At 40.5% G+C, this 20,253-nt stretch overlaps 1 protein-coding gene across 6 annotated transcripts in view; it reads left to right on the forward strand.

Moving 5' to 3' along the window:
- The window catches only part of ASAP2 (ArfGAP with SH3 domain, ankyrin repeat and PH domain 2), a 505,514-nt gene that overhangs the window by 464,003 nt on the left and 21,258 nt on the right, over nucleotides 1–20,253 (forward strand). For 4 of the 6 annotated variants that reach the window (XM_080999021.1, XM_080999023.1, XM_080999019.1 and 1 more), the window contains exons 10-17: nucleotides 1,800–1,903; nucleotides 2,280–2,349; nucleotides 9,807–9,894; nucleotides 13,374–13,422; nucleotides 14,102–14,268; nucleotides 15,342–15,475; nucleotides 17,068–17,162; nucleotides 18,081–18,137. In XM_080999021.1, the coding sequence (XP_080855147.1) occupies nucleotides 1,800–1,903; nucleotides 2,280–2,349; nucleotides 9,807–9,894; nucleotides 13,374–13,422; nucleotides 14,102–14,268; nucleotides 15,342–15,475; nucleotides 17,068–17,162; nucleotides 18,081–18,137 (764 nt within the window). The remainder of the gene's footprint in view (nucleotides 1–1,799; nucleotides 1,904–2,279; nucleotides 2,350–9,806; nucleotides 9,895–13,373; nucleotides 13,423–14,101; nucleotides 14,269–15,341; nucleotides 15,476–17,067; nucleotides 17,163–18,080; nucleotides 18,138–20,253) is intronic. The other 2 variants (XM_080999024.1, XM_080999020.1) reach the window with 1 other exon arrangement.

Raw genomic sequence — 20,253 nt, forward strand, 5'->3', positions numbered from 1 at the left:
TTTCCATTTCTGATTAGGATGAACCACCTTATGCTTCAGAAGCATGGAGTAAAACATTTAAAACTATATGTCTAATTAGATTTTGTCGTATCTGATGCTGTTAGATTTAAAAGCGTACGCTGAGTGGCTTTCAAGTGCATTTGGCTGCACATCCCCAGGGTACCCCAATGGTATGTATGAAGCAAGGTCATGGAAAGTTGCTACCCCTAAAATGAATGGGAAATGATTTTTTTGTGCATAGATAATTTGGATACCTAGTTTTGGGTACATGCACAAAAAAGATACCTTCAGATCTGTGCTATTAGGGCCTTAATGTGTCTTAAACCAAGTCAGACTCCCTCTAGTGTACTATCCAACACTGTGTTGTTTTTTGCACTGCAACTGATCTTTTTTTCTTCCTAAAATGCATTTGCCTTTTGTGACCGAAGTCTAGGAGAGTAAGTCCTTTGAATGTTTTTGTAAATGGTACATTGCATGATTGTCATGTGCATTTCAAGTAACTGGTCTTCTTTTCTGAAACATAATCTGTTGGCCTAATTGTTTCATATTTTGCAAATTGTGTGAAGACATTTTAGCTATTTAAAGGTGGATAAATTAAATCAAGGCAAAGCACGTACACTGGTACTGATCTTAATTCTTTGAGTGCTGATCCTTCTATAGCCAAAATGGCATCATCCACTCACAAGAGGAAAATATTATCAGGCACTGGGGGAACACCAAAGTTTGGAATAAAATAGAATAAGATCTTTCAACGAAAATCCGTGTGGCAAAAACAGCCTAATGGAAACTGAGCATGCTCAGTGGAATGCTGAATGACTGTTGGGTGGAAATTTGAAAAACAAAACAAAACAGGAGGAGGGGGGAATGGAATGCAGTGTCTCAAATCCTTAACTGGAGCACTTCACACTGCAATGTTTAGTTGCAGGTCAGGCTAGTTTGAAAATTATTTCCTTTGCTGAAATCCAGTTGCTTGGCTTTTGTCCGTCTGTGAGTCCCTTGGGCTCTCTTGTATTCCGTGTTGTGAAGGATGTGTGAGATCTGTTTGCTCATAGATTAATTGAAATGTATGTTGTCCCTGTTGAGTATTCATTGTTTTAAATATACTTAATTACTCATTGAGAGTCCATTCTTTTCCCTTGTAAGCAAAAGCTGGCTTATCAGAACATACATTCGCATCAAATTCATAACTGAATTATTGGGAGCCAGGTTTTGCAAAGTGTATGCAGTGAGATCGCAACATAAAAACCTACGAATTTCTGCATAATCAAATTGCTAAACGATTGTGCTTTAGTGCACTGAGACGCTGTATTGAGCTAAATTAACGGTTGCAGCAACGCTTGAGTCGCTACTGATTGTATGTGCTATTGAGAAGTCTAGAGGGGTATTTAAAGAAGTTAGCTTTTGCAGGGTAGTCATGATGGGACTGTCAGATCCACAGGATTGCCCCAGCATCGTGCTTGCAGTTGAAAACAAATTGTGAATGCTTTGTAACCTGACTTGTGTATCGTACTGACCTGCACATTAAAGCCTTTGCCAAAAACCTGAGCTGTGAGTCTTGAGTACTGTGTCCACCAGTGAGGGCCTGGACAACCAGGTCCTTTTGATGGTGGCGATGTCTGGATTTTAAGTGGCCCATTTTGCTGCAGAGTGAAAAAAAGAAAAAGTGAAAGTTGCTTATGGATCATTTGTCATCATCCGAGCTGGTTGGGCTATGAATATTGGGAATGTGATGGAGTTTCGAGCTGGGATTGAAACAGTGGAGTTTTTTTGGTAACCAATCTATTATTTTTTGCCTTTAGGATTCTCAGCTCCGTCAGAGTACGACTTATAGTTTACATCAACCTCAGGGAAATAAGGAACACGGCACTGAAAGAGATGGCAGCCTCTATAAGAAAAGTGATGGGTGTGTATGCTTTTTATTTTCTTTCTTTTTTTAAGTGATGAGTACAGTGGTACCTCGGGTTACAGACGCTTCAGGTTACAGACTCCGCTAATCCAGAAATAGTACCTCGGGTTAAGAACTTTGCTTCAGGATGAGAACAGAAATCGTGCTCCGGCGGCAGCGGGAGGCCCAATTAGCTAAAGTGGTGCTTCAGGTTAAGAACAGTTTCAGGTTAAGAACGGACCTCTGGAATGAATTAAGTACTTAACCCGAGGTACCACTGTATGTAGCTTTGAAAGAAAAGTTAGAAAAAGAGCTTGGCAGTCTTTTGCAACAATACGAGTCATACCAAAATTTAGATCTCCTTCTCTCTCTCCTTTTTAAAAAAAATAAACAGAATCAGAAAAGTGTGGCAGAAGAGGAAGTGCACGGTTAAAAATGGTTTCCTTACAATTTCCCATGGTACAGTAAGTATTTGTTTATAGTACTCTATGCACACAGCCTGTTGCTAATAGGAAAAAAAAGCCAAATTAGGCTGCCTCTGTATTTATAGTTACAGTATCAGCCAGATTCCTTAACTGAGCATGTTCATTGAGATCACTTAACTTTTCGAAAAAGCAACAACTTGGCCAAATTGCTATGAGAATTAAATACACGCCCACTCATTTGTTACCGCGCCTGATGATGGGTTATGGAAACAACCAAATGTTTTACTATGTTGTTAAAAATAATGAGCTCTTGTTCTGGGCAGATGGATGAGGAAAGTATAAGTGACATGCTCTGAAAAATAATCTGCTATTGTGGCATCATGTTTGTAAGAGAAATCCTTTTAAGTGTAGAATTCCTGTTTTTAAAGTAAGTGATTGGGTCTAGAGACACAGGGAACTGCCTAATACTGAGTCAGACCATTGGGCCATATTTTCTACCCAAGCTGACAGTGGCTTTCCGGGGTTTGGGGCAGGATCTCTCCCAGGCCTATTTGGCGATTGAACCTTGGGACCTTTTGCATTCAAAGCAGATTCTCTGCTACTGACCTGTGGCCCTTACCCATCTCAGCTAGAATGAAAGCTGTTAATTCGAACTTTCTAGGCCAGTGTTAGGATGGGATGTATTTTTTTATTATTATTATTTTGCCATGTAATCTTTAAATCAGTTGAGGAAACAAAACAAAATCTAATCTTGTTGCCTGGATATATTATGCTAAACCACAGTGCTTTTCCACAGTTAAATATTTCATGAAGAATCACGCAGATAAATAGATCATTTATACTACCTAGAAGGTTTGTTTGTTATTTTATTTTATTCATTAATTAAATTTATAAACCACCCCTTCCATCACAAGATCTCGGGGCGGTTCACAGAATAGGCTTAAGACGAAAAGTCAGGTAATGCCATCCATAATATCGCCCAGCTGCGAGTGTGAAGGCCGCTCCCTGCAAGGCCCTTTCCACCTGGCCTAGGGGGCAGTGCCCACACTCACCAGCCCTACTGAAGAGGCTCCTCATGAGGCCGGAGGAACATCGCCTGGCTATTGTTGTATTGATTTATTGATTTAATATGCTGTACACTGCTTTGAGATTTTTATTAAAAATATAAAGCGGTATAGAAATTGAAAAAATAAAACAAATAATAAATAATATGCCTTTTGCACTATAGAATTTGTATCTGCTTAAGGTACCAGTTTTAAATAAAGGAAAAAACCTGTTTGGCTTTTTCTGTACACCTCTAAGGATGTTAAGAAGGTCATTTAACTGAAAACGTGTCGTAAGCAAGGACTGGCATTTGCTGGGAAGACAGGTTACATAAGAAGGGCCTTGTTGGATCAGACCAATGGCCCCATCTGGTCTAGCCTCTTAGAATCATAGAATTGTAGAGTTGGCTAGAACCATGACGGTCATCTAGTCCAGCCCTCTGCAATGCATGAATTTTTTTGTCCTAATGTGGGGCTTGAATCTTGTTCTCACCATGGCAAGCCAGATACCTCTGGGGAGCCCACAAACAGGACACGCATACAACAGCCCTCTCCTCTGTTTGCCTTCCAGCCACTGATATTCAGAGGCATTCTTCCTCTTAACACTGGTGATAATACCTAGCCACTGTGAATAGCAGCCGTTAAGAAATATTATTCTTCATTCATTTATCTAATGTCATTTTGAAGCTGCCCATTCCTCAGCATGGCATGGAAAGCTAATATCTGCACTGTCTAAATATTCATAGTCTGTATAATAATAGATTCATTGCGTGACCTACTGTGTAATATTTGTAATGCTTGGCCTCAAAAGATACGTTTTAGTCCCAGTTTCTTCTTCCATGTAGAAATGCAACCAACAGTGTGTGAGACAGAAGGTCATGGAATTAGATTTTATGATGCTTGTATTATTATGCTCAGTTATCATTTAGACAATGTTGTTTAAAGAACAGCTGTTTTTCAAAAAAAAACCAGAATGAGAGAGATCTATTTAAAACTTTTTAATTTTTTTAATTTTTTTTAAACTATTCGTTTTTTCACAACTCTGCTTGATACCTAAAATGGGAAAGAAGCAGTGAAAGACGATTATTTTACTGTTTTCTCTTTGCCTTTAACATTTCTGCACAGCTGTACTTTGCCATAGGTCCTCTTTTTAATGGTTAGAGTCATCATAGTGACCCATAGTTAAAAGTAGAAGTCTTCTTTTTTTGCTCTTCAAAATATGGCAACCCTGCTTTCTACCTTTTTCAAGACAGTTATCTCTCTATACTTCCCCCCTTTGTTCTCATTTCATACTGGCTTATTTCAGATGAGCTTCAAAACCATATCTTGGGGGGGGGGGGCGGTTATGGACAAGCTTACTTCTTAACACATTCTCATTTCCTTTCCCTTGCACATGGCTTTGCTGACATCAGTTTCCTGTTTATCACTAACCATTGCTTGCCGTAAATTCCAAATTGGCAAACTATAATTAGCACATGTTCTCCCAGCCAGAATCAACTCTGCCGCTTCAAATGATGGTTTCTAATTCTGTTTTTGAAGCATGTGTTAGCTTGCTAATTTGGGCGTACCCAAGCTGAGGTTTGTGTTTCACAGGAAACTGTAGAGAGCGCCACATGTAAAAAGGGGAGGGGGAGAGTATGTGAAACTGAAGTTTGGTTTCCAAACCATGGTGTGAGTGTGAAGGTTTATCTTAATTGAGCCACTGACTTTTCAAAACTGCTTTACCTAGGACTTATTTCCAATACTTATAGCACAACCCTACGCATGTCCACCCTGAAAAAGTCTCACTGAGTTTGTTTTAAGTTGCAACCTTATACAGCTTCTGTGTAGGAAACTAAATATGGATATGGTTTTTTCATATTCTTTTTACACAATAACATGTTCTGTATAAAATAGTTGTTGCAGGTGAAGTGGCCCCCAATTTCCAGATGGATTTTAAATATGTTTTGCAAAGTAAAAACTAAAAGGTTGGGGTTGCAGTCCAAATTCCTTTCGAATTCCTTTCGAATTCAGGGTTGGTTTTTTGAAAATCTCATGTGCCAGAGTGGATACCGTTCATTCAAATGTGGATTGGGTTGATAGATGGACTGTCTTTTGATCTGATTGTAAGTACTCTTCTCCCAAGATCTAAATTAATTCTTCTTTCTTTCATTGTTTGTAAATTTAATTGTATTAGGGCCTTCTATACTTTTCTGGGAGTACCATCTTTACAGCAGGAATGGGAATAATTTATATGCTGTGCACATAGTTGATAATTCTCCTTGGACACTGCTAGAAGTGACTTCTTTGTTGGTTATGGCCCCGAGTTTGTGCAGACTTTTTTCTCTGGTGAAATAGATAGTCTCAAAATACAGACTTCGTGTAGTTGGCTTACAATACACATAGGTACTAAAGAAGCAACACTTGTCTTCTCTTGTGTTTTTACCAGCTGATAAATATTGGCTGTTGCCTTCTAGCAAGCAGGAATGAAGATCAACACGATTTAAATTTATTGTTCTCTATCAGTAAGAACAATTTAGCAGTTCAACATATTTTCATCTTTGCAACCCACCCTATTGTCACTTGGGACATTCTGCCACACATTTGCCAGCTGTGTGGATCTCAAGTTTAAAAAACCCTTTTCTCCAGTATCCAATCAGGACAGCTAACCAGATGCAGAAATTCTGGTACTTGTGAAATCTATACTTTTCTCAGACACTAGATGCTTGATGCATTTCAGGGACTGAGGTTACTTTGCCTTAATGCATATTAAGAATCATCAGAATGGCTGCATGCCCTGGATTTCTTCCTTGAACAGGTGCCTGTGGCTCCTTGCCCTTTCAGAACAGGCCTCTGACAGACTAGATTGGCTCTTTTTATGGTTTTCAGCCCCCATCTACCTTTTGCTGTGGCCCGCAGAACTGTTTAAACTTATTCTTCTTCTTTGGCATTTTGGTGTGGTCATTCACACTAAAGGCATCATTCCTTGTTTTCCGCTGTGTTTTGTTGGGTCACCTGCCATTGTTGCTGTGTTAAGGTACAAGCCTTCCAAATGTTATTCACCACGTCTGGTAGGCCTTGCCTTTAATGCCAGATACATATCACTACATACGTGGCTACTGTGTAGTGGGTAAAAAGGAACACACATGCGGAGAACCACTCCATTAGTATGACCATAGTTCGTCTGAGATTATGCGCTAGGTCATCAAAATAGCTCCTGTTCTGAGTTATACTGGCTCTTGAACTGATCTTGGTCTGGGACAGTTCCATTTCTTTCTGACCTTTCATGTTCTCTAAGGTGTGCATTGTGCCTCCCAGTTCCCATGTTGTAGAAAGAAAGATTGTCCTTTTTCTTCCTCCTGGAAGAACATTAGATGAACATTCCTCTATTCATGTGCGCTTTAGCTCTGGTGCAATTATGTTGATCTAGTTATGTGGGATAGCCTTGTTTTTGCTATCCTTAACTTGGGTCATCCTTCCACCCCAAATTGCATTGCCTTTCAAAACTTAAGTGATTTTGTGCTATAAATGCCACCCACCTTACCCCTCACTCACATACCACTTCACCCCGGCTACTTCTAACATACAAACAGATTCTGCTATTTTTTCTTGTCTCTGTCAGTTATTGCTACACATCTTCCTTTTCAAATACCAAAGCTGGAGATGGATTCTGAAGATTACCTTTGTTTCTAAAAAGAGAGTAAGGTTGATCCAGTGGATCAGATAGGAACTTTCCATTCTCCAGAATCTAAAGGAAGAAATGCCAGGCCAAAGAATGTTTTACATGCACCAACTTCTCTGTTTGCTGTGCCAACATTATAATGTCATTGTAGTGTAATGTTATGGTGCAGCTCTGAATTCAGCAGTTAGTCTGCACAGACTTAATCTCTTGACCTGCTGTTTTCAGTAAAACCCTTCAGGTCAAGTTTCTAATTAAACGCAATGGAAACCGTGGCCAAATACGTTTCCTAGTCATTTAAATTGTCCTTTGTTGTTATTGTGGTTGTGGTTAAAAATGGAAAATAAAACAGTGATTGTTTGTTTTCTTCTCGGTTACGCCTGCCCTGTTTTAATTAGTTTCTTCTTTTATTTCTCTAGGGAAACATTAAATTATCTTGCGCTTCACAAAGAGACATGGGGCTAATTTTCACTTTGTTGTTTTTGTTGGTGTAAATATATTCACACTGGCCTTGGTGCACACAAGGCTCTGTCCACACAACAACATTCATGGGTACTTGGGCTGCTGTTTCCGGGCGTGCATTTGTGCATCTCCATCCACACACAAGTGCTTTCGGTTTTATGCCTCCGAAATGTAGCTTGATGTCCTGTCTGCACTTGTAGCTGGTGCTTGAATGGGATGTCTTCACTCTCTGTGTTGCTGCCCACTTCCTTCAATTAGTGCTTCCTTACTCACTGTAAGTTCTCGAAACCTGAGGTCTATTGTGAATATGCATGCTATTTGCTTAGCTGCAGGTGCCCACCGTCCAATTTTTATTTTTGTAATACAAGTTTTCCAGTATGCCAGGTTTGTGCAAATCAGTCATTAAAAAATAAATTTAAAATACAGGTGTGTTGTTCTAAGCAAGGAAATCTGACGGTTCCTCTGTAGGCATGAAAACAGCTGTTTACCTGTGCCATACACCTTTAAAATGCTTTTAAAAATAAATAAATACAGGTTTTCTAATATACTAAATTTGCTCAAAAGAGATGTTAAAAAACATGTGTCGCTCCAAGCCAGGCAAAGAAAGTTTGGGAATCATTTTCATTTAAGCCCCTGTATTGGGAAGTTTTTAGTGCTTGATGTTTTGCTATGTTTTTATATATGCTGTACCTCCTCCTCCTCCTCCTCCTCCTCCTCCTCCTCCTCCTCCTTCTTCTTCTTCCTCCTCCTCCTCCTCCTCTTTCCTTCTTTTCCTCCTTGTTTTCTTTCCTGCCTCCTGTACCTGCAAGGGCAAATGTCATTTTTATTTTTAATGCAGCTGGTTATGCAAGAGTAATTCCAGGCAGAAGAGTTGTTTTAAAAACAATAATAATACAAATGTGCCTTTAGGAACGGGAGGTGGTGACAGACCACACCCAGTGAAACATTATCACACTTAAAAAAGAAGTCCACCCACACAATGCAATTCAGTGCATCTGCAGTTGGATAACATACCATTTTTATATTGTATATTTTTCTTTTACTGGATTATCTGTGGCCTGGGGAAGTACCAGTTGCTGCAAAAAATCGAGACACAAGCAGCTTCAAATCCATGTTACACTCCAGTGTTGATGAGCCCTAAATGTTTTTGCTCCCATGCCTTAACCATGTGTAAAATCTGAATGCAATCGTTTGGTGTAAACTAGCCCATAATGTTCTCATAAACCAGTCATGATGAAAAGATGTATCCTTAGGAAGAGGAATCCACCATAGCCTTGTTTTTGCAAATATTTACTCGCACCATAGTTGTCAAGAGTTGAACACATGCAAAAATATATATCTCTGTTTGCCTTTACTGTTTATGAAACGTGCCACTAATATTCTTGTGTAATGTCCGACTGCAATAGTCAGTATGAGTTTTTCTTCACGCTGCATCTCTTGGAACTGCTTTGTCTTATGTTTTTATGGTAAATATTTGCATGTAATGTTAATTGTGTCAATAACTCTTAATGGTTTATTTGTCTCTAGTGCCTACTATAACAAGTCGGAGAGCCAAATGTTACCTTGTCCTTTGGATCCTTTACAAGAGTTCAAATCATTTTAACTTAGTCTAATGCACCTTTATTACCAAAGTAAATGCTTCCTGTATCGGCCAAGTGTTGCAACAGGAGGATGTGTTCCCGAGTAAATTATAGTGCTCACACAATTATTTCATAAAGCATAAATGGCAGTGGTGTGAGTTGTACCCGTTGACTATATTTCTGAATGGAACTTTAGAACTAAAGTAAATTTATCCAGCCATTCTTGACCTGCTTCCCAAGGCTCATATCTTTCTGAGGTGTAGACACATCTTAATATTGTACAGTGGTACCTTGGTTTACAACCATAAAACGTTCCGGAGGTCCAGTTGTAAACCAAAACAGGTTGTAACCCATGATGTGCTTTCGCCAATGGGGCCTCCCATAAGAAATTGGTTGTAATCCAAAAAAAGGGACACACACTTTTGGGTTTGACATGGTTGTAATCCAAAATGGCTGTAATCCAAAGCGGTTGCAAACCAAGGTACCACTGTAATACAGGAAGTAGCAATTTGCCCCGTTCCTTACAGTTCATATTGCTGTGAACTTGCCCTAGATCTAATCATTTCCACTTCCTGTAGTTTATTCAAAAGAACTGGATATCTGCCTATTTTGGTAATTTCCATGGGCATATCTTGGGTGTCTTGTATACAGGAGGATTCTCCCTTTAGAAATCCATGATAACAGGAAAGTCTTTATTCTTTATGCATTTTTACTAAGGGATATTCCTTTTTGTTTTGTTTCTTCTTTAATCAGGCAAACCGGCCTCCTGCAAAGCTCAATCTGTTAACTTGCCAAGTGAAAACAAACCCAGAAGAGAAAAAATGTTTTGACCTCATATCACGTAGGTTTGTTGTAGGTACTTTCTATTAGTTAGTTCTAAAAATCTCCATATTGTTTCAAGGGGAAAAACAAGTTAATGGTGAGATTCCAAAATTCAGTCTGATACATTTGGAATATGTTACTATCAGAGCTTGCTTTGTTTGAACATTTTTGCCTTTCATATATTTCACATATCATTCTTATATGTTTGTCACTATAAACTATTCGTTTATATGTCTCAGTTTTTGTTGCTGTATTAGCCATCCTTGGGTGCCCTATTCAGGTTATTTTAGGTATGCTTTCCTGATTTCTCTGCAGAACCAAATCTCAAAATCGTTCATGAAGCCTGTATAGAATATATTGTTGAAATATTATCAGAAAGGTCATGTAATTATAAATAACTAATGTTTAACAACAATTCCTTTTCTTGATCATGGGGGTTTCTTCTTTCAGAACCGGGAGTTTTGTAGCATCTTATACATATAATAGGTTTTTTATATTCTTTATTGAAAGATAAAAAGATATATAAGTCAAGATCATACTGTGCAAACAGGGGTATGTGTGTGCCATTCTCTTCCTCACACCTTCCTCTCTTGAATATGCCAACATTCTGCCTCCACTTTCTTTGATACAGATGTTCTTTTCTTTCATTTTCTTCTAGATGCAAAATTAGCACTGTTCTTTCAGTATAGGCCACTTGTTCCTTGAGCCAGCTTCTGTTTACGGTCTGCCCCTTTTTCTGTAGGTTCACCTAATCTGGCTTTCTAGTTAGGAACATGCTCTGATCTTTGCAGCTCCCCACATGGCTAATATCCACAGGTCATACTACACCTTCTGCCCATTTAAGATTTTGGGATCAAAATGGCTACCTTTATCTTGAGGAATCTTTCTGAACTTGATCAGGCGCACGATAAATCCCATACTTCTAACACTGTCATACTTCTGACATTCCTCGTCCTTCATTTAGTTCTAGGGGGTTTCCTTTTTTTGCTCACTGACCATCAAATTGTTATGTTGCAGCCAATCTTATTGCATATGTTCTGGACAACCTTTCTATACTTCGTATCTCCCAAAGCAATGGGTGGGGGACCTCCAGATGTTGGACTACAACTCCCATCAGCCCTGTTAGCCATGCTGGATGAGGTTGATATGGTCCAACAACATATGGAAGGCCAAAGATTTCCTAAGGCATCTTTTCTCTACATATTTTTTTACAATTACGCCGTCCTAAGCATCGGGTGGCGCTGTGGGTTAAACCACAGAGCCTAGGGCTTGCCAATCAGAAGGTCAGTGGTTCAAATCCCCGCGACGGGGTGAGCTTTCGTTGCTCAGTCCCTGCTCCTGCCAACCTAGCAGTTCAAAAGCACGTCAAAGTGCAAGTAGATAAATAGGTACCGCTCGGGCGGGAAGGTAAACGGCGTTTCCGTGTGCTGCTCTGGTTCGCCAGAAGCGGCTTAGTCATGCTGGCCACATGCTGTACGCCGGCTCCCTCGGCCAATAAAGTGAGATGAGTGCCGCAACCCCAGAGTCGGTCATGACTGGACCTAATGGTCAGGGGTCCCTTTACCTTTAAGCATCTCATGTTGATAGCTGTGCCAAATTATATAGTTCATAACTGGGGCTTGGATCCCTATGTCCAAGAGGGAGAGGGGGAGATGCTCCCACTCAGATGTGGCTATTGGAGTTTCCTTTTTCTCCAGTCCCCCTGTGTCTCCCCACAAGCTGCTCTTGAGAGTCTCCTGACCTTCTCAAACCACTTCTCAGAGGGCTGCCAGCCCAGGTGGGTGGGGAAGAACCTGCATGAGTGGCTATAGCAGGGTCTTTAGATCCAAGCCATCTCTCTCTCTCTAAGCAAATTAGTTTGCAAATACAACTTTGCTGCCAACGTAGAATTCCAAATGTTTTAACTGGATACAACATGGGAATCACACCTGTTTGGTCATGCCTATCAGCTTTTGTGCTGTTCTGGTAGTGTATGAGTCAGGCCTCAGTGCTGGTCCATGGCAAACACACTGTTTTTAACCCAGCACTCTACACAGAGAGACATAAGCAACCGCATGGACTTGAGGTTTCTGGAAAAGTGGAAGTATGTAGGCACTCCCAGCCAGTAGAGGCTCAGCCTGAGCCAACAGGTGTGACGTTATGCTATGATGCAATCCTCTGAGATAGAGCCGTAAGACTGTACAAGTCTTTTATAATAGCTTTCAGAGGTCTGCTTAGTTGTTTAAAAGGTCTGCTTTAACGTGAGAGAGAAACCTTTGGAAAACGTTTGAAAATTCTTTCCGATTTCACATGCTGTGGACTTGTGGTTGCACTAAATTGAGGCATTCTTTACAATCATGTTTGGCTTGAAATATTTAAATCGGCGGGTGTTTCCACCTCCCACCCCCAAACAACACCATGGAAATAAAGAGCAAATGTTACAAAGCAAAGTGGCAAAGAAAAAAAACACCCAAGTGAAAAGCAGGCAAGGGCACTATCAGGGTTCTAGAAAATAAAATAAACACAGCTCCTTGTATTGCCATGGTTGGAAGGTGGAGGAAAGAAACTGCTGGAAGTGAGTCAGGAGGAACTTGTGCTGTAAAATAAAAATAAAGTCCTTACTAGATCAGGTTCATCAATCCCAGCATCCTGTTTCCAACAGTGGATAGCAAAATGCTTTCAGGAAGCCCACAATAATGCATGTCATTATTTTGAGCATTAAAAAAAAAAAAAGTAGGAAGACTTCCCCCATCTGGCTAAGAACACTCACATTCCAGGTGTATTAGGGAAATAGGATGAATGGAAAATAGTTACACAACCAACAGTTGCTGATGGTGTCATTGTATTAACCCCTGCATTGCTAAACTAGTTCTGAGCAAACATTTGCAATAACTTTTCTGTTGGTGGTCTTTGGTCTAATCGAATAAGCAACCATAGCAGCAGGGAAGTTATACGTGAGCCTGCCGCTTAATCCTACTTGCACCACCTGCATATATGGGTGATTTTAACCCCGGGCAATGTATTGCCCAGTTAATTTAACTCCAGTAACAACCACCAGTAGGGACGCGGGTGGCGCTGTGGGTAAAACCTCAGCGCCTAGTACTTGCCGATCGCATGGTCGGTGGTTCGAATCCCCACGGCGGGGTGAGCTCCCGTCCGGTCCCAGCTACTGCCTACCTAGCAGTTCGAAAGCACCCTTAAGTGCAAGTAGATAAATAGGTGCCACTTCATAGCGGGAAAGTAAACGGCGTTTCCGTGTGCTGCGCTGGTGCTTCGTCACGCTGGCCACGTGACCCGGAAGTGTCTGCGGACAGCGCTGGCTCCCGGCCTCTAGAGTGAGATGAGCGCACAACCCTAGAGTCTGTCAAGACTGGCCCGTACGGGCAGGGGTACCTTTACCTTTTAACAACCACCAGTATCTGGTGCATGAGTTTTGGAAATGGTCATGACTGTTGTGATGAGATAAACTATCCAAACATTTTTGGGAGTCGACACTAGAAACATTTTATCTTCCTGTAGATGACCGAACGTATCATTTCCAAGCAGAGGATGAACAGGACTGCCAAATGTAAGTTGCATTAATAGTGGTTTTTGTTGTTTTCTTTGCTGTTTCGCTTGCTCATGATAGTGGTGTCTACAGTAGATAAAACAACTGCTTCTCTACTGCGGAGAAAGATAATCCTTAATTCTAGCCATTATTTAGACAGGCTAGGAAGACTAAACTTTCTGTTCATCTACAGCAGGGATAGTCAATGTGGCCCCATCCAGATGTCATTGGATTACTATTCTCATCATCCCTGACCCTTGGCTTTGCTGGTCCAACAACATCTGACGGGTACCATATTGGCTACCCTGGATCTACAGGCAGCAATGCAAATAAATGTGGAACCATGGAATTTTAACGTTTAGGAAACAAATGCCTTCCAGTAGCGCCACCAAATTTCCAATTATGGAGATTTTCAACCCTAGCCAGAATTCCTTTCCTTAGCATTAAAAACCACACACCTATCACAGCCCTTAAACTCCAGTGGGAGTTTTTCTTTTAGCCTTCTCTGCAACTGTCATGTCATGTAGCCAGCCCTGAAGTTTTGAGTCAACTCTCGTTTGCCTCCTTCCTGTGACTGTAAGCGAGAGCTAAGCTCAGCTTTGTAAGCCTTGTCTGCCTTCCTTTAAACTTTTTTCTCTGGAGGACAGTAGTGCATTTATACCAGTTGAACGGAGAAATGGGATTTGTTTTGTTTTTCAAGCTGGATATCGGTGCTACAGAACAGTAAAGAAGAAGCTTTAAATAATGCATTCAAAGGTGATGACAACACAGGAGAAAACAACATTGTCCAAGAACTGACAAAGGAAATCATCTCTGATGTACAGAGGATGCCTGGGAATGACACGTGCTGTGACTGTGGGGCACAAGGTGACTTTTTAAAAAGTGAAGATGTGCTATTTCCCATGTAAAGTTTTGGGTCCCTCTCTTAACACCTCTTTTTCCTAGTTGCTCAAAACAGCTAATAACAAATCATAAACATATGGAACAATTAATGCAATTTAAGACAATCCTACAAAAAAAGCAGAAACCTAGCTACCAACCCTCCTCCAAAAGAATAATCGATTACTGTTAGAACAAAGGGATGCGGGTGGCGCTGTGGGTTAAACCACAGAGCCTAGAACTTGCCGATCAGAAGGTCGGCGGTTCGAATCCCTGCGACGGAGTGAGCTCCCGTTGCTCGGTCCCTGCTCCTGTCAACCTAGCAGTTCGAAAGCACGTCAAAGTGCAAGTAGATAAATAGGTACCGCTCGGGCGGGAAGGTAAACGGCGTTTCCGTGCGCTGCTCTGGTTCGCCAGAAGCAGCTTAGTCATGCTGGCCACATGACCCGGATGCTGTACGCCGGCTCCCTCGGCCAATAAAGTGAGATGAGCGCTGCAACCCCAGAATCGGTCATGACTGGACCTAATGGTCAGGGGTCCTTTACCTTTACCTTACATAAAAAGCAGAAACATATCTACCAACTCCCCTCTAAAAGGATAATCGATTACTGTTAGAACAACTTAAATGCCTTAATGCTTTCACACTATTACGGTGGCTGCTTTTTCCATTTTCAGTTTTGCAATTGTCTGTGTAGCGGAGACCTACAGATAATCCCAGGAGAGGCCCATTCAGAGGTGCACTCTCCTCCTCCACCACAACTCACTTCCACCACATTCTCCCAGAACCTTGCCCCATCCGTTAAAGTCAGCAGTTGTGGTTTATTTATCCCTCTGTGAAAATACTTATATACCACTGTTTCTTAAAAAAAATATCAGTTTACAATAATACATAAAACCATACAGTGAAAACGAACTTCAACTAATCATGTGCTTTATACATTTTTTTTGCTTTGTATGGATGCAAAATCTAGTTGCTGGGTTTATGTCCCATGAAGGGATTCTGTTATTTCATTACCCTGTGTGGCTTATGTTCTTTTCCCCCTCTGTTCTATCATTTTCAGATCCTACATGGCTTTCAACAAACCTGGGCATTTTAACTTGCATTGAGTGTTCAGGAATCCATCGGGAACTTGGCGTCCACTATTCCAGAATGCAGTCGCTCACGTTAGATGTGCTGGGAACATCTGAGTTGCTGGTAAAGTAAAAAATGTTTCTGTCATTCGAAAGCTGAGTTGGTGTGTAGCTGGTGGCAGTATTTGCACACTATGGTAACACACAGTTAATGGTTGACCACATATAAACAGACCGTACCCATTTTACTCCTCTCTGTTTGCACCGGGGAGAAACAAGCCATGATTCCTGGGAGAGTGTTATGTCTGAATCAAAGTGTTATAAGAAAAAAAACCCTGCTCCTTTTCCCTTATGGGGTACCCAAGAGCCTATATAGAGTCCTTTTGTAGGTTCTCTATCGGTAGGAGAAAATAACAGAGGCCAACCAGAGAATATTGAGAAGCAAAGCAGCTAGTAAGCCTGATCTTTATTGTTGCAACAGGGTCCTCACTCACCACATGCACGAGGGAGGAGGAACCCAGAACAATGGTGTGCAAGCCCTTATATATAGACTTTTTGAAATTGCCACCTTGTAAGCTTAAGGCCACCCCCCAATACATCATACATACACCACAGAAGAGGCGGTATACAGCAAAAAACCTGTCTGTCAGGGCACCTGATAATGATCACTGATTGCATTACTTGGGCAGTCTGGCCATTTCTTTGTGATTGTAAATACTCAGTTCCTGAATCCAGGTCACAGACTCACCCTATTCATACACAGATAGGCCCTTAAGACAGGATTTGTGAGCAAAGAGACAATGGGGAGATTTTCCCATTTCCTTTGTCCTTGCAGAGAAATATTTGAGGTCAATTTGGGAGAGACAAAATAGTTTCAGGACTTTTTTCCTGTACTGTTTCAGACATGTGGTTTATATATTTACATATGTGTTTGCCTGGTGAATTTATTTTATATCTTAGACCTTATAATTCTCATAACACAAAGACTGTGTTTTTCCCCAACGAAACCACAATTGTGTCCTCAAAAAACCGCAGTTGATAAGTCTGTTTGGAGAAAACAAACCATGATATCTGGTTGGTTGTAACACTAAACCATGTCATTTATATCCTCTGCACAGCAGTTAGGAGGAACGAAACACCTCAGATCAGCACTTAACAGCTTACCACAATATGCAAACTGAGTCTGTGTGTGTACAATGTTACTGTAATTCTATAAGTGGTATACAGCTACGTAAGTCATATTCAAAGTCTAAGTATGGCTACTATTGGAGATCATCCAACAATAGAATCTCTTTTAAATTTCTTGGAAGAAATTCTCTCCTTTATTGCAATTAAATATATATGTATATCAGGACTAAATTGTTTCTGTAGGAACTGCGGTCACGCTACTGGAGCTTTGTTTAATAAAGCTTGTTGGTTTCATGTGTTAAAAGGACCCATCTGGGCAGGCAAGGGAACTACAGATTCAGTGTTGTATTCAACTACGTTCTACTCAGAACATAGACCTGTTGAAAGTAATGTTCTTAAATTTGTTGTGGAAATTAATTTCAATGGGTCTACTCTTTGGATACAACCCCCAGAATTCTCTAAGATTTAACTTTTTAACCCTAAGTTCTTTCTCCACTGGAAAATCAAGAAAATGGGTTGCTACTGAAATCAGTTGCTTGGCGTGATTATGTTAATCTTTGCCCGGTGTGTTTATATTTCCCTTTGTAGCTTGCCAAAAATATTGGGAATGCGGGATTCAACGAAATTATGGAATTTTGTTTGCCAGCAGATGAAATGGTCAAACCCAACCCAAGCAGTGATATGTAAGTATGAAACATTGAAAGTATGGAAAGCTTTAACAGTGTAGTGATTAAGAATGTGAGTTGGACAGTCCCTTGTTCAAATACTGCCCTCACTATGAACTTGCGAGTTGACCTGAAGCAAGTCACTGCTCTATCTGCCTCCAAGCCCACCCCCCCCCCTTGCAATTTGGGTGAATTTATTGCAGCCGTTGACCAGTTTATAGAAACAGAAAAGCCCACAATAGTCAGCACTTTCTAAATTGGCAACAATCAGCATGAAACTTAAGCAGGGCTGCAGGAATATGAACTTATAGGACTGTTCTAAGGATTGCTGAGAGGATATATGTGAATGTTTATTAGCAATAGTTCCATTAACAGCTCCTGTTTGCCAGAGAGAGGATGGAAAAAGAGAATAGTCTCATAAAAAGGAGAGTATTGGAGAACAAAAAAGTACTGAGTTCATAAACTCTTTGACTGGAAAGAGGATCCCATTAATTGGTTAGGGTTGCCATACGTCTGGATTGTCTGGGATTCCAATGCCGGACTTAGCTTCTGGGGACAATTTTGGCCAAATGTCCAGATTTTTGAAATTTCCCAAAAAAACTCAACTTTTTGTGTCTGGATTTTTACTTCTTGAAATACAGCAACGCTCAATTAGCAAAAGGATCCCACCAATCCATGTGTCAAGGCTAAATTATTATTTTTTAAAATAAATAAATCATGACTCTCTCGGAACAACTAATTCTGGTTTAAAACAGATAGCAAATTAAAGCTTAAGATCTCCTTGTGTGTAAACAGCTATGTTTTATGATGATGCCACGCTTTGGTAAATGGACATCTGGCAACCATAGTCATTAAAGTCAACTATAATCATTGAAGTCATGCACAATATATAACCCTTGTTTAATGACTAAAATAAGCTTAAATTGCTATTTTTAGGAATCAAATTGAAAACGTCAACCTCCACATGTGTACAGATCACATTCTCACACAGATGTAAGTGACTCTCAAAGCCTTCTCATAAAATTCCTTCGCTTCATTTAAAGGAGCAATTGGAGGGGAAAGAAATTTGGGCATAACCCAATAAATTAAGCAAGTTGCTCGTTAGGGAACTTCAGCAGCATTAACAGTGTGAGCATAAACTTCAGGGATGGCTTTCTGCTGGAACACAAATTCCTATTTTGTTTATTTCATGAAATTTATATGCTGCACGATTGTAAAAAAAAAGAAAGAATCCAAAGCCATTTACGAAAAAGCTAAAACTATAAAATTATCAGTCAGAAGAATGAATAACAATGTAAAACTTTCAAAAAGCTAAAATAACGGGACTGAAAACAGATCAGAATTGTATCAACAAATAAATAAAGTTGATAGTTATTTCCCTTCCACAAACATAAGAGCTGCTTCTGTGCACAAAAGGGACTTAGAAGAAGCAGGGCAGGTGGGGTTTTTTCCTGATTTGCCCTACTTCCCCAGCCCTCTGGAGCAGCTTTTCAGGAGACAGGAGGAATCAGCAAAAAATCGCACATCCCTTTATTTTTGTGGGATCGTCCTGCAAGTGGCGTTTCACAAGAACTCTCTGGATCAAACATCTTTTTTTCCTATCCAGTTTGGTGACATTTTTATAAACGTAAGAGGTAACTCTTGGTATCTGTGCTTGTAAAGAAATGGCAGGGAAAGGTGCCGTGGTCTGCTGAGGTGCATTCTGAATAAAATTTCAGCATACAGTCATACCTTGGATCCCGAACTCTTTGTGAGTCGAACGTTTTGGCTCCTGAACACTGCAAACCCGGAAGTGAGTGTTCCGGATTGTGAACATTCTTTGGAACCTGAACATCCAATGGGGCTTCCGCGGCTTCTGATTGGCTGCAGGAGCTTCCTGCAGCCAATTGGAAGCCATGCTTTGGGTTCCAAATGTTTTGGAAGTCGGACGGACTTCTGGAACGGATTCCGTTCGACTTCCGAGGTACCACTGTAGTAGCAAATAATTTATTTTTTTAAAAATTATCTCACAACTTTCCCCTAAGGAGCTCAAGCGGGCAGGCATGCTTGTATCCTCAGAACAACCCCGTGAGATAGGTTAGCCTGAGAGACTGTGACTTGGCCCAAGATCACCCAGTGAACTTCATGGCTGAGTTGGGATTTGTACTCCGGCTTCCCAGGTCCTAGTCCAACATTACACCACACTGTTCCTCATTTATATTAAAAGTAACCTAGTGAACAGCTTGAAAAGATCAAGCAGCGCAACAAGAAAGGAAGAATTAATAGGTAAACACTCCTCCCTGCCTCCAATGATAGCAAAGAAGAAAAGTTGGGACTTAAAATTACCTTGCAGATTTTCCAGTTTTTTAGACAAAGGCAGACTAAAGCCTTAAAAGCTGGTGTTTGAATGGAACGTACGAGATCCGGTTATCCTCTGTAATCTGTAACAGATTCCATGTTAAATCACACATGACAGCAAACTTAAGCAACTGACCTCAAGATAAATAATGTAAAATGGTAACAGAACAGTCTGACTTTTAAGTTCAGTGCAGGGGGTTTCCCTTGAATTGTTGGAAGAGCACATCCATCAAATGACCCTGCAATTAGTTTTAATTCAATTTGCAAAGTAATTTTATGCATTTCCTGAAAAAGACCTAAAGAAAACAGATTTTTATGGCAGCGAGTAGCGTTTATTCATTCACCCCAATCAATCAGTTTGTTGTTTCTACAAGTAAACAGTCATAACTACAAAACTTTCACATATGTTACAGAGATGGAGGGAAGTGATCATAGTGGCCCTGTTTGCATGTTGTGGTTAGCCATAGTTAGCGGTTTACTGTCAACACACCAATTTCGCCTGCTTTCTTCCTCCCTGCTAGCACACGGGAAAACCAAATCATGATCCCTGGCCTTGCATTATGTCCAAACCCAGGGACTATTATTTTATTTGCTCCAAGCAAACCATGATCCTCAACCAAGGTTGGTTGGTTTGGCTTCAAGGTTTGTTTGGAACAAAATAAACCATGATCAGTAGTTCTGATGCTATGATAAGACAGGGATTGTGGTTTGTTTCTCCTATGGGCCAGGGAAGGGAAGCAAAGTGGATGAGATTGGTGCATTCTTAGTAAAC

The sequence above is a fragment of the Podarcis pityusensis genome, assembly GCF_964106645.2.
Source record: "Podarcis pityusensis genome assembly, chromosome: 3".
Classification (NCBI taxonomy): Eukaryota; Metazoa; Chordata; class Lepidosauria; order Squamata; family Lacertidae; genus Podarcis; species Podarcis pityusensis.